Below are 23,340 nucleotides of genomic sequence, written 5' to 3'. Positions count from 1 at the left end.
ATTATGAAATTAATGAATTAAAATCATAAAAATGTAAAAGAATATTTTTTTAATTATTTTCTGCCTAGACCACCTAGGACCAATTTTTGACCGCCTAGGACCGATTTTGACCCGATTTTTAAAAAAAAGTCTAAATTACCGCCTAGGTCCGAGTTGGGGTGTTTTACCACCGCTTAGAGCCTAGGGACCGCCTAAACCGATTTTTAGAACACCAGCAAAAATACATGTTCACTATCAAACTGAAAATTTTGAAAACTTGGCCATTCAGGTATGAAAATGTACAATTTAATCCTAAATCAGGTTCAAATATTTGAACCAACTCCTACTTCCAGCTCATGCACATTTATTTAGTAATCATTAATCAATCATAAAATCGGGTTAACCTCGGGAACATAATTCTTAATTATTTTTTTGACAAATATAATTTATAGTCTTACAAATCAATATTTATTCTCATAAATTTTCGGGATGAGCGAGAATCGAATCCAGAACTTGGGACAAAAGAAGATAAACTCTTAGTCACTTGATTTATCCAAACTTACTCTAATTCTTAATTATTTAGTGACTTTAGACCAAGTCCAACAGTTTTCTTAAATAAGCTCTTATGTTCAATTATAAGGAATTTGGGATAAAATAACACTCCGACAATGTTTTTTTACAAAAGAGTAGAAATTTTATTCATCAACTAACTCCGACAAAATACAATCTCTTAACTCGATAGGAACATCACTCCTATCAAAGATACAATATGAGAATTTATATGCAGACAACACACAAACCGATGAACTACAATTTTTGCAGACCGTTTGATAAAATACAAACAGACTTTGTTTAAACCCCTAATCTCTCTACAACATGTCTAATCTAATGTGATCAAAATATGATAACATTGCAACTTTATTTCGAACCGCCTGCCCAACAACTAAGCAATCAAATTTTAGCTCCATTCGTAGCCCGTTTTTCTGGTTGATCCAAGACAAAACCTTCTTTATAGCCATCGTCTCTACAAATTCAGCTGTAACAACCCTCGAGCAACACTTCGTTCTAGTTTCAATCAACTATCATGTCGAGTTCCTAACAACTAGACTGAAAACATATTCTGTTCTTTCTGAGAATAATCTTGCATCTATTGTTACCTTTATAGTATTTTTTACGATTTAACCCATTTTAAAACTCCAACAGTATCTTAGGATTCCTTAAGTCACTAATCAATGACCTTTATTTCATTATATCACTTTCATCAATAAAAAAATTATGTATTTCTATTATTTTTACTTTTTGCTCTTCCTTCTCACTTTTTGTTTGTATTTTTTTAAATTTATTAATATAATACTTATAAGTTACGAGAATAGAGATACAAAATCATATTTTAAATTAGTAAAAGTTAATATTTTATACTTCCTCTGTCCCTTTCAATTGTTTACATTTTTTAGAGAGTGTTCAATACGCATTTTAAGGTGCATATAAAGTATAGTTCTGTAATTTTTTTTTTACAATTTTGTTTTTCTAAATAAAAATTAGAACATTCAACTTTTATTCAGAAAAAGAAAATTGTAAAAATAAATTATATAACTATACTTTTTATGCACCTTAAAATGCATGCCAGACACTTCCTCAGAAATGTAAACTATTCAAAGGGACTGTACTATTTATAAGAAAATGACTAACACATTGTTGTATTTGCTCTTATTTGATACTTTTTAAGGGCTCAAGGTTAAGGTTAAGGTTAAGGTTTTTAATGTTAAAAAATTAAATTACTTTTCATATAAAATCAAGAATGTGTAAATGCACTGACTTAATTTTATTAAACAAAATTGTTATTGAATTCTTAAATACAAAATTTTAATCATTTTAGATGATTTGTCAAATTTAATTTTATGAACCTGTTTTCTTTATATAATTCAATTTTTTGGTAAATCATTATAATAATATTTTATGAGTTAAATATAAAGTTGTTCTTAATTTTTCTAATGAAGTAATGAATGATCAGATTAAATAAATGATTAAGTTTGACTTGTTTTTGAAATAAATTATTTACAAAATAATTCGCTTTATAATATTTGTATGTTTGGTCCTAAAATATGGTGTTTGTTATAAACCTTGACTGGAAATATTAGTTATGTTTAATGTAGAGGAAGTATAGAAGAATAGAAGATGGAGAGAAAGTTGTGTTGTATTTCATTAGCTAAATGAGCTATTTATAGTAGTTGGTTTACAAGGCTTACTAAGTAAGCTATTCAAATCTTCTTCATTAAGTATTACAAAACTTCCTCGATAAGCTTTACAAGTCTTCCTCGATAAGTTTTACAAGTCTTCCTTGGTAAGATTTGAGAGACTTCCTCGATACCCTTTGATAATCACTTTATTTTGTATTTAAATATTTTAACACTCCCCCTTGATTGTCAAATGCGAGTTATTGCAAAGATTGACTGCCTCGTTAAAACCTTGCAAGGAAAAACCCAGTGGGATAAAAACCTTGACGAAGGAAAAAGAGTACAGCCTCCCCCTGAATAAAATGTCTCACATTTTGACATTTTGATGTAGCAAACTTTTTAACCTCCGCATACCCATATTATTTCTTAGCTTCTCAAATGTTGATGTAGGTAGTGACTTTGTAAGTATATCCGCTAGATTATCGCATGAGCGAACTTGTTGAATATCAATATCACCATTTTCTTGAAGTTCATGAGTGTAGAAGAATTTTGGCAATATGTGTTTTATTCGATCCCCTTTAATATATCCTTCCTTAAGTTGTTTGATGCAGGCCGAGTTATCCTCGAATAAAACTGTAGGACTGTCTGAAATACTTGATAATCCACATGATTCTCGAATATGTTGAATGACCGACCTTAGCCAAATACATTCTCTGCTTGCTTCATGAATTGCTAGTAACTCTGCGTGGTTTGATGAAACCATAGTCTGTTTTGTAGACTTCCAAGAGATATCAGTATCACAATATGTAAATAGGTAACCTGTTTGTGATCGCCCAAAATGAGGATCTGACATGTATCCAGCATCTGCATATCCAACTAACCGTGATCTTGAATTGTTTGAGAAGAATAGTCCAAGATCGATTGTCCCTCGAAGATATCTGAATATATGTTTTATTCCATCCCAATGCCTTTTAGTAGGGTCAGAACTAAATCTTGCCAATAAGTTCACTGCAAATGCAATATCAGGCCGTGTGTTGTTTGCAAGATACATGAGAGCGCCAATTGCACTGAGATATGGAACTTCAGGTCCAAGAGTCTCTTCATCTTGTTTTTTAGGACGGAAAGGATCTTTTTCAACCTCGAGTGATCGAACAACCATTGGTGTGGTTAGTGGATGAGCTTTGTCCATGTAGAACCGATCAAGAATCTTTTCAGTGTAGTTTAATTGATGAACAAATATTCCTGAAAATAAGTGCTCCACCTGTATACCTAAACAAAATCTTGTCCTTCCAAGATCTTTCATTTCAAACTCATTTTTCAAATAGTTAGCAGCATTAGTAATATCTTCAGTAGTACCGATAATATTCAAATCATCCACATATACAGCAATAATAACAAAAGCAGTTGATGATTGTTTAATAAAAATGCAAGGACATACTTTATTATTAACATATCCATCATTCAATAAGTACTCACTAAGCCTGTTGTACCACATACGACCAGATTGTTTCAAACCATACAATGATCGTTGTAATTTAACAGAATATAAATGTCGAGGCTTAGTGTCCTCAATATTTAACCCTTCAGGAATTTTCATATAAATATCATTATCAAGTGATCCATATAGGTATGCTGTCACAACGTCCATCAAACGTGTTTCCAGTTTTTCCATACAAGCCATACCCATTAGAAAACGAAAAGTAACTCCATCCATCACATGAGAGTATGTTTCCTGGTAATCAAAACCAGGTCTTTGAGAGAATCCCTGGGCTACTAGCCGGGCCTTATATCTCACAATTTCATTCCTTTCATTTCATTTTCGTATAAACACCCATCTATTCCCGACAGGGACTACACCAGCTGGTGTTTGCAGTGCAGGTCCAAATACATTTCTCTTGCGTAATGATTGCAATTCTTCTTGAATCGCAATTTTCCATTTTGGCCAATCATCTCGGTGTCGACACTCTTCCACACTTTGTGGTTCAGGATCGGAGTTCATAATAATATCAGATGCCACGGAAAAAGCATATACATCATCAACCTCAATACTACCACGATCCAGTAATTTCGCGTTATGGACATAATTCATTGAGATCTCATAATTTTCAGGTACCTTTGCTTCCGTGGAAGCATTTGCCACTTCTGGGGCATGTGCCACTTCTGGGGCAACATTCTCTTCTGGAGGCAATCCCACGTCTGGGAGTTTTGTTACAGCCACTTCAGGGGCTTGAACCTCTTCAGGAGGAAATACCACTTCTGGGGTATTTTCTTAAACTTTTGCCACTTCTGGGGCAATTCCAATCAATTTTCGTTTTCGTGGTACAATATCTTTTGCACCAATAGGTCTACCACGCTTCTGGCATGGCTTTGAATCACTAATCAATTCTCCAGGAATTGATTTTTTAGTAGGGATTTCAACTCGTGCCGGAGCATTAACAGCAGGTATATGTGACCTTATAATATGTCTAGAGTCACTAAAGGCATCCGACATTTGATTAACAATATTTTGTATATGAATAATTCTTTGAACTTCAGATTCACATTGATTAGTACGTGAATCAATAGAATTTAATCCTGATGCATTCCATGATATTTCAGAATTTAATTTATGCAAATCATTATCTCCCCCTAATTTAGGGAACATGGTTTCATCAAAATGACAATCAGCATAGCGAGCAGTAAAAACATCACCAGTTAATGGTTCCAGATATCTTATAATAGATGGAGAATCAAAACCAACATATATACCAATTCTTCTTTGAGGTCCCATTTTATTTCTTTGTGGTGGTGATATAGGAACATACACAGCACAACCAAATACTTTTAAATGAGATATATTAGGTACTTGACCAAGAACTAATTCTTGAGGGGATTGTTTGTGGTAAGCAGAAGGCCTTATTCTAATTATATTTGCAGCATGAAGTATTGCATGACCCCAAACATATATAGGTAACTTTGCCCTTAAGAGTAAGGGACGGGCAATAAGTTGAAGTCTTTTAATTAAGGATTCTGCTAAACCATTTTGTGTATGTACGTGAGCCACCGGGTGTTCGACTGAGATTCCTACTGACATACAATATTCATTAAAAGTTGCAGATGTAAATTTAGCAGCATTATCTAGTCGGATTGATTTAATAGGATGGTCAAGAAATTGAGCTCGGAGTTTAATTATTTGGGCAAGTAATTTGGCAAAGGCTGTATTTCGGGTTGTAAGTAGACATACATGAGACCATCGAGTTGACGCATCAATTAAAACCATAAAGTACCTAAATGGGCCAGAAGATGGATGTATAGGACCACAAATGTCACCTTGAATTCTTTCTAAGAATTTCGGGGACTCGGTTTGAAGCTTAACTGGAGATGGTCGGACAATAAGTTTTCCTAAGGAACATGCTGAACAATGAAGTTCATCTTGGGATATTATCTTTTGATTTTTAAGAGGATGTCCCATAGAATTTTCAATGATACGACGCATCATAGATACTCCTGGATGACCGAGTCTTTCGTGCCAAAGGGAAAATAGTTTTGGGTCTATGACTTTGGGGATGTTGACACTATGAGATTCAAGAACTCGTATACTTGTAACATATAATCCTGAAGAAACCGAGTGAAATTTTTCTAGGACCCTTTTATTGTCAACGGTGTTTGAGGTGATGAGAAGGTATTCTTTTTCATTCTTATTAATAGTTTCAATGTGAAACCTGTTAAGACAGATATCTTTAAAACTCAGTAGGTTTCTAGTTGACTTGCTAGAGTATAGAGCCTCTTGTATGTGTATGTGTGTCTTATTTGGTAGAAGAAAACTAGTTTTCCCAAAACCTTCTATTATATTTGATGTACCCGATACCGTCCAGACATGTGAGTTGGTTTTAGTCAACTGTGAGAAGTATTTATGACTCTGTAAAATAGTGTATGTGGTTGCGCAGTCAACAATGCATATATCTTCCATCTCTATACATATATAAACGAAAAATATCTTTATTAAAAATAAACCGAGTACATAGAACAACAACATGAAACAAGTACATAAAATGAGTACATAAGTAAAACACAAAGAAAATAAGTAAAGCATGACAATACATATGAAGTCTAGTCGTCTAAACCATAATAAAGATTAGCACCAGTGTCTATTTCATTTGAGGCCTTATTGACTGGTTCATTAACTAGATTATAATTAGCGAAGTTGGTTTCTACTCTCTTTCCATTATTTCTTTTGGATGACTCGTAGAGATCAACAAGATGTTTGGGTGTGCGACAAGTACGTTGCCAGTGCCCCTCAGATCCGCACCTATGACAGATGCCTCGGTTCTCTCCTTCTTGGGGCGCCTTTCTTTTATTTGGCACTTCACGTTGCCATTTCTGGTGGCCAGAGTTGTAACCATCACGTTGCCACTTCAGGTGACCAGAATGATATTGATTGTGAAACCGACCACAAAAATTTCCACGTCCACGGTTTCGTCCATAACCCCGTCCTCCTCTATGCCCTTTCCCACGTTCATTCTTCAGGAATGACGTGTTATGTACTTCAGGTAACTGGGCAGAGCCCGTGGGACGTATCTGATGATTTTTCAGTAGCAACTCATTATTCTTTTCAGCCACAAGAAGGAGAGATATCAGCTCGCCATATTTCTGAAAATTACGCTCCCTATATTGTTGAGCCAGGATCATAGTGTTGGGGTGAAAGGTTGAGAGGGTCTTTTCAATCATTTCAGTATCAGTAATATTTTCACCACATAAAATTAATTTTGAGCTTATCTTGAAAAGAGCAGAATTATATTCAGCTACAAATTTGAAATCTTGTAACCTCAAATTAATCCAGTCATATCGGGCAGATGGCAAGTGAACAAGTTTTTGGTGATCAAATCTATCCTTGAGATTATTCCAAAGGGTGAGTGAATTTTTGATAGTGAGGTATTCAAATTTTAGATCTTCGTGGATGTGATGCCTAAGAAAGATAATCGCTTTTGCATTTTGTTCAACAGTTGGGATCTTTTCCGGGTCAATAGTATCTTTTAGGCCATTAGCACTAAGGTGTAATTCCGCATCAAGGACCCATGACAAATAATTATTTCCGAAAACATCCATGGCAACAAACTCTAATTTTGCAAGATTCGCCATTCTGAATAGATTTTAAATAAGATATAATATGTCACATAATATTTAAACAGGCAAATTGAAATAATAACTTTATACAAAAGTTACGACGGCATAGCCGGCCATAAAACTTTTGATTATTACTTGACGGCAGCGCCATCTTTATAGTAGTATTACTTGACGGCATAGCCATCTTTATAGATTTCAATCACTAACATAAATATGTAATAATATTTAGAAGAAAATGAGGAAAAGAAAACGTATCTCTTTTATGAAATAGTTTTAGTTGATAGGGACTCGTGGGTCAGAATAAGTCGTAACTCTTTCGAAAATAAAGTTTCAGTTGGCAGAGACTCGTGCTGATAACGTGTTATAAACCTTGACTGAAAATATTAGTTATGTTTAATGTAGAGGAAGTATGGGAGAATAGAAGATGGAGAGAAAGTTGTGTTGTATTTCATTAGCTAAATGAACTATTTATAGTAATTGGTTTACAAGGCTTACTAAATAAGCTATTCAAATCTTTTTCATTAAGTATTACAAAACTTCCTCGATAAGCTTTACAAGTCTTCCTTGGTAAGATTTACGCTTTGACAATCACTTTATTTTTTATTCAAATATTTTAAAAGTGTTCGCTCGACTCTCTTATTTATTACTCCCTCCGTCCCTCCCAAATGTTTACATTTGGGTGGGGCGCGGAGTTTAAGAAAAATGATAAAATAGTGGAAGAAAGTTAAAAAAATGAGTAAAGTAGTGAGACCGATTAATATTATATGTATAAAGTGGGTATAGTGGAGAGAAGTAGTGAATATAGTTATTTTAAAAATTATAAAAATTTTGGAAAGTTTCGAAATGTAAACAATTGGAAGGGACAAAGAAAAGCGTAAACAAATGGGTAAACAAATGGGAGGGACAGAGAGAACATTTCATTATCTTTTTTTCTCCTCCTCTTTCGCAAAACAAACACAGGTGTTTTTCAACTCTGTCAAGCTTTTCCGCTGTATTTTGATGCCCATGTCTTGTTCTTTACTCACCCGAGTCATAAAAAACCATACACAACACCACAAACTATCTGTATCTATTATATCTACATCTCTCAACAGCATCACACTCAATCGCTTCACTTCCACACTCTCATGTATCTACCTTATTTTTAAACCCCCTTTAAAACCCTAACTTATTGTATTTTTCACTGTTATTCATCACTTTAACTAATTAGATTTAATTTGTTTTGTTGAATTTATACAACAGGTGATACATTGGAGCAAAACCCATGTGAGAAAAGGCCTGCTTTTGTTCATCCTGCTGCCATTGTTCATCCTAATGCTGTTTTGGGTCAGGTATATAAATATTATTACTACTTTCTTGGCTCAATTTTTTTTTTAATTTTTTGTATTGGATAAATGGGGTTCCTTGGATTGAATAAAGATTGGATCTTGTACTAAGTGAATGAAATTTCGACAAGTTGAATATGTTTTAGTAGTTTGTTTGAATTATTAATGATTCCTGGGTATTTGTTTTGGATAAATTGGGTTTCTTGGATTGAATTAAGACTGGAACTTGTACTATGTGAATGTAGTTTCGAGAAGCTGGATATGTTGTTTTAGTAGTTTGAGTTGAATTATTATTGATTCTTGGGTATTTGTACTGGATAAATGGGGTTTACTGGATTGAATAAAGATGGGAACTTGTACTAAGTGAATGTAGTTTCGAGAAGTTGGATATGTTGTTTTAGTAGTTTGGTTTGAATTATTAATGATTCTTGGCTTTTTTATTTGATAAGGTTTAGTTATGTTGTGTGATGAGTTTTATCATTTGCATTTGGATACTTCATGTTTTAAGAGGTAATTGGTGCTGTTGGGAAAACTTATGTAATACGGAATGCTCCAGTACTACTTTTTGAGGCAGTTAGTTTGGTTCTATTTTGTCTTTTCGTAGAATTTATTGGATGCAAATAGGATTTACTAGAGTAGAATTGAAGTCGAATAGAATGCTGTGTGTGGCGGAGAGTTATTCAATGTAGAAGAATGCATGAGATGGTAGTGTGTATGAAGGAGATGCTGAAATTTGTGAATTTTTGAGTAGGACGATGAAATAATATTAGTGCATAGCGGTTAATCAATGGCCTAATAATTTTTTTATCGCCTCCACTTTAAAGCAACTGTGACTCAACACGACACACTGATTAGTGAGGAACTCAAGGTGGAATTCTCCAATACATTTTTCACCATTATATATGAGACGGATCCATGAAACTGGTGAATCAGTAATGCTATAAAGAGCAAGTCATGTATGAGTCTAAAATTCCTCCACTCGACAATATATAGGTAGTAGGATGTTCAAATTCACTTTTATTAGAAACAGTTTTCTTAAGGATGAATAAGTATTCTTTTCCGGAAGAAGTTTAGTGAAAAAAAAAGAATTAACGCATATATTGCTGGGATCAGTATTTTCACATTTAGATGCTTCTACTTGTCTGCTTCTTTGGGGTCCTAAAATTTTCCTTGAATGATTGTGGATGTCTTGAAATTTCATTGATGTGCAGGGTGTTTCAATTGGTCCGTTTTGCAGTGTTGGGTCTTCTGTGAAGTTGGGAAATGCATGCCAACTTTATCCTGGTAGCCATGTTTTTGGTAAGTCCGAATTGGGGGATAACTGCATCTTGATGACGTAAGTTGACATTTTCATTTCCAGATTCAGTGCACTCCCTTGTGTGCATGATGTATAAATTTATGTTTTCCTCTGGATATAACGATGTTGGTAAATTTCTAACTAGTGGCGCCGTGGTCGGAGATGAACTACCTGGGAGCACAGTCATCGGGTGCAACAATATAATAGGACATCATGCTGTGGTCGGAATCAGATGCCAAGACTTAAAGTACAAGGTTATGTTTCAACTCTGGATAATGATAAATTCGTACATGTTTTATTTGTTCGATGGATTTTTTTGGTTATATGCTCGCTTACGAACTAGCTTAGTTGCTGATAAAAATGTGGCCTGTTTGATGTTTAGTGGCTAGATGATGTTTTGTTGTAAAGAAACCAATGTGTTGCTCTCCTAGCTATAATGGGCTAAGGTTACAGGTCTTTTGATTTCCTCCAAAAGTTTAAATTTACTAATTTAAGAGAATAAAGAGATAAACTGCTTTGACTTGTGTAGAACTTAAAGTGCACTGAAAATGGACATTAGGTATTGTATGCTATCTTTATTTGATAATATATTATTTTGTATCTATGAATAATTATTAAATGATGCTTGTGTGTGTGTGTGTGAAGCATTTCCTATATGTGAATGGCAGGAAGTTTCAAAATAAAAAACAAGAATAACAGGAAATGCATTTAAATATTGTCATATAACCTTACATTTGAAGCTTTTGAAGCATTAGTATCCTTTAAATATCATTGTTCCCCATATGTTTGCTATTAAAACACTGTTCTCATAAATCAAGCTTTGTTTTTTTTTTAGTATTGAAGTGATTACGCTTCTTACATGACCGTTCTAAATAATAGTTGTAGGTTATGAACAATTGTATTCAAGCGTCGGTATATGTCATTTTAGATGACATAAATGAATATCAACTGAAAACCATGTCTTACTTTTTTCTCCCTGTGGTACTAGTTTCTTCTTGGCAACCCTTTAGATATGCACCAACAGTATGTTTCTATGGTTTTAGCCAGGAACTGAATGCTTCTTAGAGGTGGGGAACAACAATGATATTAGAGAACATACGTCTATCCACCGATCTTCGAGGTCATGTGAAAAAACAGTATGTCAATATTAGCTATATTCTTAAGTTGACTTTTGAAATTTAAACTTAAGATAATATGCTCTCCGGTTTGGGTAATTTTTCTTCAAAAATTAATTGCATAACATAAACAGATTATAGGCGACGACAATCTTATTATGGGGTCTTGCCACATAGCCCATGACTGCAAAGTGGGCAACAAGAACATATTTGCAAACAACAGCCTTCTAGCAGGTCACGTTGTGGTAGAGGTGGGTCTGTTTTGTTTTTTCTAAGCAAAGCTAAGTAATCATTATTTCAAAGAGTTTACAATACAGTTACAATTTTTTAATGTGATTCAAGTTTTACTATAGGACCATGTTCACACAGCAGGAGCAAGTGTTGTCCATCAATTTTGCCGCATTGGTTCTTTTTCATTTATTGGTGGTGGCTCTGTGGTAAAATCATTTCTCTTAGTTTACAGTTGTAACATTGAATAGCCCTTGTTATTGAGTTGCCTCCGATAGCCGCTTGGTCTATAGACTACAACAGGAAAATCTTTGAGAATATTACCTAATTGAGATGCCTAAATAATTACTTGGAAGCAATGTTGTCAAAAGCTATGCGCACCGAGGTGCACAACCCTTGGAGCTTTGGTGTGAGGTGCATATTTTATTAATGCGAGGCACATGTTACAAAAAATTAATATCAGAAAATATATATGATATTGTCAAAAAATTTATTAGTTTACATATATAATTACTTCGTTAAATCACAATTTTTTATTTATTTCATTATATATAAAATCACACTTCTATAGCAAAAATAGCACAATTCATACTACATATATATCAAATCGCAATTGTAGGGCAATACTAATCCTAAAATAAAACATCAAGATTCGAATTTAAACTGCATAGCTAAGTTCCGGCTTCCAATATTTTAACTGGTAAAAATTTCGTTCATCATCTTCATGTTGAAAATCCTCATCTAAATTGACTTATCATCTTAAAGTTAGAACCATAGCTTAGGAATATGCTTGTCGGTGTTTGTTGTGTGGCATGCGTTCTTTATCAAACTTGAGGTCCTTGGCTAAATTTCATTAAAAGACTTTACTGTTTGAAACCATAGGTATAAGTAAAATAAAGTACATGCTAAGAGCCTGGGATGCACGGCGCTTTCTGAGAATATCTCCCCTACCCATGTCAATCAATGTGTGCTGCTTCCTAAGTAATAAAGTAAGATCGTAAATAATATAGGTAAATATAAATGCTAAACTATATCGTACCATATACTAATATTGTGTATATGTTAGTTTTTATATTAAATTTACTTTTAGATATTACAATTTTAATTCTATATATATAATTATTATCTGAAACTACTTATAATATTCTATATTTCTATTTATGTCAATTTTTTGTAAAGTTTATTTTCATCATAATATTTTATATACCTGAATTCAGATTTAAGATTTATGTTCAATTCTTTTACAGTTTTAATTTTAAATCTGCTAATTTATATATAATATTACTTAAAATATACTATACACTTTAATTTTTATTCATGATTCACCCGTAGTATAATAATGTATGTATGTTGAATCTTATTCGAGATTTTTTTTAAAATTTTATATATGTTAATTTTTATTTGAAATCTATGTATATTATATTAATATACAGATTCGTGCTTAGCGTGGACTTTCGGCGACAGTTGTATATATTTGTAAAAGTAGGGGCCCAAATCCCTAGCATTGTGGCCTAGCGTATCCCCCTTTTCTTTTAGTGTAAGAAGTTGAGGCCGCATATTTAAGTATTAAATTTTTCATGACTGACCATCAGTAAAAAAGTATGGAGAGCTGTCTTAGGTCTCTGAAATTGCCAAAATAAGGTTCTTAAATGTGCACTACTTTTAAATGGATTCATATAAGCAAAACTTGTCTTGAGTTGGAATATGTTTGTTTACCAGTTCTGATTCTTATACTTTTAGATGAAGTTTCACATGTGTAAGATTATGCTACACTAGTTGAAGCATGCAATGGAAAACCTAAAATGCAATTTATATGCTTAAAGGTGTCACAAGATGTACCAAAGTATGTAACGGTGGCCGGAGAAAGGGCGGAGCTTCGTGGATTAAATTTAGAAGGCCTTAGACGGCATGGGTTCTCATCGGCTGAGGTTCATTCTTCTTAACCATAAATTTCTCACTGCAGTTTTATTTTGAAGCAAGATAGAGTTCTCTTGCTCTGTTAAGAAACAGTGCTTTCCTTTATCATCTTGGATAGTTGAATTTGGGTAGGGGGAGTATCTATTGTTCAAGGAGTTAATTCATTTAAATTCAGAGGTCGGTAATTTATCATTTTAGATACAGTTGGAGACTTGGAAATATAATTGACATTTGTTCGTAACTTTACTGACCTGCTTTACTATATTTCGATTAAGTTTTGTTGAAGCTGTTGTTTTTTATATTTTTTTCGTATTCCTTCACCTTCCTGGCTTTATATAAATGTATAATATTATGGGGTTTGGCAGATTCCTTTTTGGTAATTTTGTTTCTAATGCAACATGGTTGATACGTTAAACAGGATAATTTTACTTATGTAGTCTGTTTATCACATTTCATTCAGTTAGATGGCATAGAGCCTTCTTTTTGTGTTTTACATTATGTGTACCGGCCTGAAAGTTACCATATTCTTCAACACTGGAGTCAGGCTTCCAATTTGTTTTGTCATTATAGTCTTTTTCTTCTGAGGTCTACTGATGCTAGTATTTTTTAACTTTAATTTGTATTTGTAAAAATTTATTCCTGCTTTGCTTTGATGAGGAACTAGATGAAGAGCCTAAAAGCTGCTTACAGAAAGATATTCATGGCTACTGATGGTAGCTTTGAAGACCGACTTGCTCTAGTGGTATATGTTTGTTTCTTCTCTATCTTTTTCAAATAAGTTATCAACCGATAAACAAACCCTCCTCTCGATTGTTGCTCATTTACAAGATAATGATGAAAAAGCCCCATCTCTCTTTGTTGAATTGCTTACCTCTGTGTGTGTGTATATATATATAAATATAATATTGTAGGAGCAACATAAGGAGTGGGCTCTTGTTCCTGCTGTGTGCTTCATGGTCCAATCCATCCGTGATTCTTTGAAAGAAGATCGTCGAGGAATCTGCAAATATAGATCTCGGAGTGGTACAGGATCTGCATGAAGTTCGTCAGGTTACTGATTTTGATTTGTGACTGGGCAGACACAGTTTTGTTTTGGTATGACCATGTGTCATTGGTCCATTAGTAGTTAAACAAGGCAACCTCGAGTTTTCACTGATCCGGATATTTTCAAATATATGCCATATATAATTCACATGTAATTTTTGATATTGCTACTCTTAAATATAATTATTTCTACACTTTTCTTGCACTTTATAGGCAAATGTATTCTTTTTAAACATCTGTAAATATGCACAGTTTTGCTCTATCTCGGGATGTTTGTCTTTGTCAGAAAGATAGAGTTCTGACTCTTGTGAATTTTGGCGATGTAATTATTTACGGAGAAACACTGAAACTGTAAGAACATTTTTATTTTTTTTTGGAAGTAACGATAATATAACTTATCATTGAAAGATGAGAATTTGTAAGCAGTTGCTGAAAAGTCATGCATTATCTCTGAAGTACAGTTTCTCACAAGGTTTTAGCTTATTTCTAGTAAAGCACTGGTAATTTTTTGTCAATACCAGATTTTTTTTACCAGCTTTACCAAGAAGTCTATCAAAAATACATGCCCAATGAAGTACTCTGAGTTCCTTCATTCCAGGTTCACCTTTGAGGATTATCTCGGGCAGTCTTGTAGTAATAGCTGGTCTGGATCAGTGGTAAAGCTAGAGGGGGCAGTGGATTTACAGGGACCTTGTGCATTTATCATTAGGTACTATGTTCATTACTCATTTTGCTTCAATACTTCTTCGTTTCCCCTACTTTAGAAACTCTTCTTGTTGTTTTCCCCATCTTAGAACTCCTTTTGTACCCTAGTTACACTTACAAACAGTTTACTGAGAACTAACAAATTTGTTCTGCATTATATTTACGGAGAATTAAGTTCCGCCACTGATCCTCTCTCAAGAATTTCTAGGGGTGCTTGTGTCATGGTTAACGTGTCTGGTTAACGTAAACCGGAATCTTAAATCCAAGTGATAATGGTTGGACTTGCAACTTATTAGCGTGCAATGAGAACCTCACTCCCTTTAGGTGGGTAAATCAAACCCATTGTAATTCTTGAATTCCCGTTAATCCCCATTTTCATATCCTTTATACAACCATCTCCCTAGTTTTGCCTCTGATCTACAACCGTATTGGATAAAAATTCATTAAACAATGTTTAGCTTCTGTTAATATAGTCAGTATAAATTAATCAATGCATCTATTATTGACATGTTGTCCACCTCAAAATAGTATCTTGTCTGTCTTAGGATATCTCAATATCTTTACCGTCATCTATAGATATTATATTGGAGTTTGAGAACAAGTTGATTGAAATAGAAGAAATACAATAACAAGCCAACTTGTACTCATCATGTTGGCATAAAGATTCTAAAATATAGCCAGACAAGATTTTATTTTTATCAACGGTCGGCCCCTGCAACATCTTCTCACATGAGCTTCCTTATAAAGGAGATAAAAAATAAATTATAAAATAAACATAGGTACATTATAATATCATAGTAATTTTTAATTAAATATAGGAGATGGTGGATTATTTTATTAGCGTTTGAAATGTCATTTCAGTGGAGGTGTTATTTATATTTTAGATTGAGAAATTATTCGCTAATTATACACATAATTTTAAAAAGTTGAAAGAAATTCCGAATCAAAAAAATGTAAAAAATAAATAAATTAATATAACAAAAATTTAAGCACCAACAACAACCAATAATGATTGGTGCAATGGTCGATGTCTTCATTTTTCTAAGAAAGATTAATATTTGGTTCCCAAAATGTGCGCGCGTTTAACTATCTCCGATTCTCCGTTATAATTGTTAAGTATTAGTTATGGGAGCAAGTAGCTGAATTTGGTTATGATTTTGAAGGGAAGTAGGCACCTTTGTTTGAATATTCCCAACTCTATGCAATTGGATTCATAAAGTAAAACTACTAGTAACTTATTTACAAGCAAATAGCCATAACTATTTATCCTTTTAGAAGCTGGTCTATCAGCCTACTCATATATATATAAAAAAATTAATCATAGATGAGATGGGACAAATGCAACTTGCTAAAATATGTTCCTAGAATCATTGTGTTGTTATTCATATCCCACTCCACGTCTTTAATTTTATCTAAATCCCAAACCTCTTATTACTATTTACAACTTACAGATATCATCTATTTACTATCACTATTGTGCAAAAGCGAACACTGTATCCTGTTACAAGTATCTCTGTCACGCACACTGGCCAAAACAACAGGAGACTATTCACTTTTCAAGTCTTTTGTTTGATTAACTTTAGAATGCATCCATGAGAAGTTGAGAAATCTTGTACATTCTTAAAGATCAAAAGCATATAGCAAGCTTTGGGTCTTTGGCATGGCAACCAAAAACTAGCTGCAACATGCCTTTTTACCATGCGAATATATGCTGCAATATACGTCTGTCACAATTTGAACTTACATCAAAATGTTTAATCACTCATTCTTATCTAATTTGTGATTAGGTTCTTTCTTCTTGTAGTTTATCAATGGTGGGGGGTTATTAAATTTTTTAGAATATCCATGACATACTCTTTTGCCTAAAGTTTTTCTCAACCAATTATTGGTCATTAAAGTCAAAAACTAACCAAATTGACAGTCACAATTTTAGAGACGAAATAAATTTAAAAAGAATCAATTCAAGAGGGAAACAAATATTCCAAGAACTTGGTGGAAGTAACAAAAAAATATCCAATCTATACTCAAACACCAGACTTAACCAATCAAAGTTGAAACCTAGAAAGAGGAGCATATTCAGATATTATAATTGAATCTCCTTTTGCTAGTGGGTCTTGTTTATTCAATGAGATATTTCAAGTCCTTGTCTTCTTTACATTTCTTCTTCTAGCTTCTTCCAAGTATCAGTATCTCCCTAATTATCTACTCCCTTCAACCAACTTGACTACCTCTCACTTTCAAGTCAGAAATTCAATAAATTTTCAGTACTTGCGTTAACTAAACCAAACATATTCAGTAATAAACTATGATAACTTCAATCTTATTATGCAGAATCGATTTTCATAAAATTTACGATATTAACAAAATATACTTAAAACTTGTAAAACTTTTTATAATATAATTGTTACAAATATCTCTTACTCTAGTGATATTTCTCTCGCTTCTTTTATCACAAGGAGGGTGAAACTTTTTATTAGAAAGGCAATAGGAAGTGAAAATAAGGAAAACAATTCAGAGAAACTTATTGGATGATAAGAAGGTTATTTAGTAGTAGTTAATAGTTGGGCCAAGCTGTTGACTGGCATGTTTAACATTCCAAAGAAAGTGGTAAACAAACATTTTTTTTCAACAAATTCACAACTGAAATAAATTATTTTAAGTAAAAAAATTCTTGTAAAATGAGATAAATCTTAAGAGTGAAACTCACTTGATTTGATTATGTCCAAATATCTAAGAGGCTAACCTTAAAAAATGGACAAATGCATATTTAGAACACCCCTTTCATAAAACAAAGGTGCATTTGCTATATATAACAGGCGTGTCTATAAATATGCACACAAACATTTACACATACTACTCACACCTCACACTATCAATCTATCATCCTCTTTCCATTATAACTTCCTTGTCTTAAAATCAACACAACAATACTTTTCTTTTCTTGAGTTCTTTCTCTCTATCTCTCTTTTAATGCTTGTGCATTGTGAGTGTTGCTATTGAAAATGGGAAGAAAATGTTCACATTGTGGTAACATAGGCCATAATTCAAGAACTTGTATAAGCTACAAGGGTAATATTAGTATGGCTAGTACTGGTAATATTGGTGGACTAAGGCTCTTTGGGGTGCAACTTGTTGATATGACTTCTTCTTGTTCTTCTTCATCTGCAATTTCTCAAGCTTTTGACATAAAGAAAAGTTTTAGCATGGATTGTCTGATGTCATCACCTAACTCACCATCGTCTTCTTCATCTCTAGTTTCGATCAATGAAATTTCCGATCAGAATTGTATTGGTTATTTATCCGATGGCCTATTAGCCCGAGCTCAGGAACGAAAGAAAGGTATGCATTACTGAACCTTTTTGATATTGTTTCTATGAATAAGTTTGTCATAAAATTGTGTATGTCCCCTGCATTTAACTTTACAGAAGAAGGGTCTGCAGTAGATGAAAAAACATTCACATAAATGTCATTTCGTTTTAATTCAATGTTTATGTGTTTTCCCTTTAAAAATTGAATTGTTACATGTTCATGCTTGGGTGCTTTGTATTCCTTAGTCTTCATCACAAATTTCTTGGTTTCCATTTATTAGACTAATTTTATAGCCACTGATGATGAAAATTTCTAATTTTGATTGACGAAACTTTGAAGGAGTTCCATGGACGGAAGAGGAACACCGGGCATTTCTAGCCGGACTACAAAAACTAGGAAAGGGTGATTGGAGAGGAATCTCAAGAAAGTTTGTTACCACAAGAACTCCAACCCAAGTTGCAAGTCATGCCCAAAAGCACTTTCTCAGGCAGGCTACTCTCGACAAGAAAAAGCGCCGTTCCAGCCTCTTTGACATGGTATTCTTACGAAACCTCCTGTTTAGATACCGAGATTTCTATTATTTCTCTAGCACTCCTGAGTACTAATTTTCATTCTTGATTACACAACATTGTTTTACTTGTTAATTCTCTGCACATTGAATATGTCAACTAATAAGATTATTTTGATTTTAATGACAGAGTAATAGTTCAAATGGTAGGCAACGTGGCTTAAGTGCAGCTCAGTACTTTGGTTCATCAAGCTCATTTGATGTTGTTCCTGAAGATACCAACCTGCCTATGATTGACCTCAATTTATCCGAACAGAATCATCATATCGAGACCAGGAACCAAGAAACCGACAACTCTCAACCTGCAGCATCTCATCATCATTCCATATCCATATGGCCATACGGATCAAAAAATTCACAGACAAACTCTACATCTTCAAATCCAGATCTCGAGCTTAAACTAGCTGCACCAAAGGCCAACGACGAAAATAAAGCATCTGACAGTCTCCAACTAACCGGAGCTATTAGTGTAACCTGACTCAACCATATCTTACAAAGATCAGATTGCATTATCATCACCACATTTTTTTATCTTTCGGATAAATGGGGTACAGTAATCTGACTGAACACCTATAATTATTGATGTAATATGTTCCAAATTATATGCAAACACACAATTTTTTATGGACTTAACAATACACTAATCAAGTCTTTGCTCTCTTCTGTTTTATCTTAGTGATGTTAATTTATGCAATATATCTGTGATCTGTCAAAGGCAAATCCTCGTCACAAACACATTATAATACAAAAAATCAACCATATCTATACCTAACTACTTTCTGGATTGTGCACTTAGGCAAGTGTACAATAATTATTCATATGAAATGTATACACACACACTCGATATCAACACAAGATTAATCTAGGCTGAAATCCCGACGAATAAGAGAAATTAGTGCGTTTTTCAGTTTTAAGACTTGTTTCGTCGTTAAAAATCAGTAAAAATTTCAGCCCCACCTAATGTTAAATGCGGAGTGTCTATACATATCTCTTTATGTCTCATAACAAGATACTGATCCATAAAGTAGCAACTAATTATTCAAATAACCAAAACTTTAATACAAAAAGGTAGCTACACATATATATTGTTGATAACAAATGTAAGGTCATCAAGATGCAGGGGTTTAAATTCTTCTGTTAGGAGAATCATAGTAGTATCCATGCAAAGCTGCTAAAGTATATGCCAACAACAACAATAACAATGTATATGCAATTATTAAAGAACCTGATAATGTACAGACAACAATTGCCATAGTGCACCCTGTCATGGTACCACAGTCCCATAACAACAATATAAATACAGTCCATATTATATCTCTTTTTCGTAAATTTTGATGTTTTCGTGCATTAGTTTGAAAATATTGTACTAACAAAATCGACAAAAACATGCCAAGGATCGAGAGTTTGTGTTTATTACCCATCTCGAGTAGCTTAGCTGGTTGAGTCCAAGACTTCAACTCAGCTAATCTTAAATTGATATTTAAAAATTTGGTTTGCATGGCGGCATGGGAGATTCTTTAGCAGTGAAGAAATTTTACCAGTCAAGATGGTAAAGTATTTATCCAGCTTCTGGCTAGTTCTAAAACTGTTGTTCTCTTCTGCCACTTTGTCACTTAATGACATATGTTTATTAATGTTTTTTTGTCACATTCCTTTCATCATTTATAAGAAATAGTGACTTGTGAAACAATAAGACAAGTCTCCTGCACCCTTGAATATTTGCTTCCTACGTATGTACATTCTTCTTCACATCTTCTTGTGTGGAGGATACAATTCTGTATTAGCACACCCTTTTTTGCTTAAATCTGATGCATATATCTATAATGTTGCGGAGTTAGGCTGAGGCTGATCTCGCTCGAGTCCCGACTAATTAATGAAAACAAATAAAATTTTATATTTCTGTTCTGCAATTCTTTTTAAAAGCATTTAACATTAGCCGGGGTTCATTTTAAATCCTGATTCCGCCTCTATTCCTATATCTCTTTGAGGGGTGGACCACTGAAGTAGGATATGAAAGTTCAAAATTTTAAGGATTGCATGGTAGAGAGTAGAAGAAGAGTTGATAACCAAAATGTGAAATATGTGCTTGATAAACCAACACATAACTTTCCTTTTCATGTCCAACAAAATGTAAGTGTGAAGATATCACAATAGATTTACCAGCTAGTATTATCCAAAAAATGAGCCCACAAATTGTGAAGAAAGATGCACTTTTTGCCTTTTGTCAAAACTTGACCCACTTTCATGCCATGCAGTCACTCTCTGTGTTGGATTTTTTGAAGAAACTTTGCTGGAGTAGAGACATTGAAGGACCACAGAGGACAGAGCTATTTGTAGACACTTTTTCTAATTTCAATACTCTATATCCTATCTTCCTATCTGTGCACATAGATAAGATACACCTAGAGGCAAAGCGTGTCTCGTGTTCTACATTAATCTTGATCGGTTTTAGTCTGCGTTTACTCTAAGACTATGCTCGATAATACCACATTACAACATTGTGCCTGCAAATTCAGGAAAAATGACCAAAAATAACCCATAAGAAACGGAGATAAGGCGCAAGTGTCTAAAATGATGCAACTCGAAAAATTGAGGCCTTTCTGGGACCTGCAATTCCACATTGTTTTATACATTTTGAAGAAATGACACACCTCTATGCTTTTTCAACTTGTGCTGTTGCCATCACAAGGATAATGGAAATCACTACATGCTAAAACCTTCTACGGTCTTCCTCGTGTCTACTTGTACCTCATTAATTTCATTAGTAATACCTTGTCCATTAACTACACACCAGATAATGTAGGGACACCTCGAAACAAACAGGCACCGCTCCCCTCCCCGGGAACTAATCCTTGAAATCTTGTTCAAAATATTGAGATAGTTAATTAGCCTCATAAAAGCAGCCCATTCAGAAATTTGGCTAGCCAAGTCAAGTGAATTAATCCAGTCTTAATATTCAAATACAGATAGAAATTTTAGTATTGCAAATACCTAGTTATATGGAATAGAGTTTCAATTATTATGGTAGCAGATGATTGGCTAACACAATTTCATGTATTCAAATGCATTTCCTGTTAGAGCAACAAAGTAAAAATTGGAAATTCAATTAACAAAAGGGCAGGAAGAACGACGACAGAAAGTTAAGTTAAGGTTCGCAAAATTATAAGATAATATATTGGTGTGTAAAATCGCAATGCTGACATATATTACCAATCCTTGGTGTAGTTGCAGTTAATTTATCAGTCCACATACATGTGTACGCAAGAGGGAGGGAGGTTTATGTCGTCTGAAGGAAGTGCTCAACGCTCAGCTGACCTCCCAGACACATCTTGGCACTACCTGCCCCAAAGCGCAGAGGAAAATCCATTTTTTTTTATATCCTCAATTATGTCACCTTAGATCATCAAACTAAAAGCTTCGCAATGTCAGTTTGCAACATAACCGACATAAGTCCTTCATGTCCAATCTAGGAAGAGTAATAGTTGCCCCAAGATAGTTACAATTACAGCAGCAACTAAACTAGTAAGAAAATGCAATACAAATTCTGGTGATATCCTGATGGTTTTTGGTCTTGTTTGTTACTTTATATTCAGAGTCAATTGATCCCTCGATCAAGCGGTGCTGTCAAAACTATCTCATTTGTTTTTTTATTCTAACTAACCTGGTAATATACAACTACATGTAATAAGAGCATTAAAGTGCGTGTCGAGCCCTCATCCCCCAATGTAAAGAATTGAGGGGAACGGAGGGAATAATTGGCTTCTAAGCTGAAGCAATAAATGTGACCATATAACTAAAATATGCTAATCTCTCCCGAGCATTAACATTCTCGAAATATGCTTACACATTAACAACTTTTGGTAATTCAATTAATCTGGCAATTAAAGCAATGTTAATCTCTCTCGAGTATTAACGCTCTCAGAAATCCAACTATACTCTCCTCTCACTTTCAATTCTGCTAATCGTATGTGTGCCTCTAGTGAGTAAAATCTCCCGATCTATTATTCCTATTGCATAGAATTAATTCATGATATCGGCCGATTACACAAATTAATAATAAAATATAATCAATTAGAATTAGCCATAATAAATCAAACAACTGTGAAAATCATGCTCGTATTATCATGCAAACATGGCTTCCCCTTTTATTCCCTAGAAAACGACTACTCACTAATGATTAAACAAGTAAAACAACTAAGATAATAAAGAAGCATAAATAAACTAATAAGAATACGTAAGAAAATCAGATAAAAAACCCTATAATATTCAATCTTGTCACGAGACCAAAATCCATGAGTTTTTTCTCTGTATAAAAAACCCTAACTCCTTCTACTCTACAATAATACGTGTCTAATAAAATATGTCTAAACTCATAATAAAACATGTTCTTATTCTAATAATAGAAGTGTTTTATTATTCTAATCAAATAACAAGTGATAGTTCTAGATCGAATAGGATTCTGTAATAAAAATGTGTAGCTGTCTGTTCACTACAGTTTTTGGGCTGCTCTCGTTGTATTCTCCTTACTGGGCCATCCCTGAATTAAAGATAATTCCATAAGTTTTGTGTGGGTTGT

General features: G+C 33.7%; 3 protein-coding genes across 4 annotated transcripts; 2 read left to right on the top strand and 1 right to left on the bottom strand.

Annotated features, from left to right (window-relative positions):
* Positions 1 to 6,242: 6,242 nt before the first annotated feature.
* Positions 6,243 to 7,271, bottom strand: LOC141691424 (uncharacterized). The gene has a single exon (XM_074496164.1). The coding sequence runs from the start codon at positions 7,269 to 7,271 to the stop codon at positions 6,243 to 6,245; it is 1,029 nt and encodes a 342-aa protein (XP_074352265.1).
* Positions 7,272 to 8,184: 913 nt separating this feature from the next.
* On the top strand, positions 8,185 to 14,525 carry LOC141692401 (putative acyl-[acyl-carrier-protein]--UDP-N-acetylglucosamine O-acyltransferase, mitochondrial). Of its 2 annotated transcripts, none has more exons than XM_074497223.1 (10): positions 8,185 to 8,385; positions 8,499 to 8,587; positions 9,819 to 9,917; positions 10,024 to 10,132; positions 10,922 to 11,014; positions 11,128 to 11,244; positions 11,347 to 11,430; positions 13,045 to 13,149; positions 13,803 to 13,880; positions 14,050 to 14,525. In XM_074497223.1, the coding sequence occupies exons 2-10, from the start codon at positions 8,571 to 8,573 to the stop codon at positions 14,176 to 14,178; spliced, it is 831 nt and encodes a 276-aa protein (XP_074353324.1). In that variant the 5' UTR covers positions 8,185 to 8,385; positions 8,499 to 8,570; the 3' UTR covers positions 14,179 to 14,525. The 2 variants fall into 2 exon arrangements, with proteins under 2 accessions (XP_074353324.1, XP_074353323.1); XM_074497222.1 differs by having other exon boundaries at positions 9,793 to 9,917.
* Positions 14,526 to 17,725: 3,200 nt separating this feature from the next.
* LOC141692431 (transcription factor MYBS3-like) lies at positions 17,726 to 19,427 on the top strand. Its single transcript, XM_074497273.1, has 3 exons — positions 17,726 to 18,226; positions 18,536 to 18,732; positions 18,895 to 19,427. The coding sequence occupies exons 1-3, from the start codon at positions 17,890 to 17,892 to the stop codon at positions 19,240 to 19,242; spliced, it is 882 nt and encodes a 293-aa protein (XP_074353374.1). The 5' UTR covers positions 17,726 to 17,889; the 3' UTR covers positions 19,243 to 19,427.
* The last annotated feature ends 3,913 nt before the right edge of the window (positions 19,428 to 23,340 follow it).

Source organism: Apium graveolens, chromosome 10 (assembly GCF_009905375.1).
Source record: "Apium graveolens cultivar Ventura chromosome 10, ASM990537v1, whole genome shotgun sequence".
Lineage (NCBI taxonomy): Eukaryota > Viridiplantae > Streptophyta > Magnoliopsida > Apiales > Apiaceae > Apium > Apium graveolens.
Note: the sequence above shows the minus strand (reverse complement) of the source record. Positions and strands in the feature narration are given on the sequence as shown.

Bases quoted from the DNA above. Each gene is read 5' to 3' on its own strand.
- LOC141691424 (XM_074496164.1), bottom strand. From the start codon at position 7,271: ATGGCGAATCTTGCAAAATTAGAGTTTGTTGCCATGGATGTTTTCGGA.
- LOC141692401 (XM_074497222.1), top strand. From the start codon at position 8,256: ATGCCCATGTCTTGTTCTTTACTCACCCGAGTCATAAAAAACCATACA. The intron at 8,386-8,498 runs GTATCTACCTTA...TTTATACAACAG, and splicing joins CTTCACTTCCACACTCTCAT to GTGATACATTGGAGCAAAAC. The intron at 13,150-13,802 runs GTTCATTCTTCT...ATGAGGAACTAG, and splicing joins ATGGGTTCTCATCGGCTGAG to ATGAAGAGCCTAAAAGCTGC.
- LOC141692431 (XM_074497273.1), top strand. From the start codon at position 17,890: ATGGGAAGAAAATGTTCACATTGTGGTAACATAGGCCATAATTCAAGA. The intron at 18,227-18,535 runs GTATGCATTACT...GAAACTTTGAAG, and splicing joins AGCTCAGGAACGAAAGAAAG to GAGTTCCATGGACGGAAGAG. The intron at 18,733-18,894 runs GTATTCTTACGA...TTTTAATGACAG, and splicing joins GTTCCAGCCTCTTTGACATG to AGTAATAGTTCAAATGGTAG.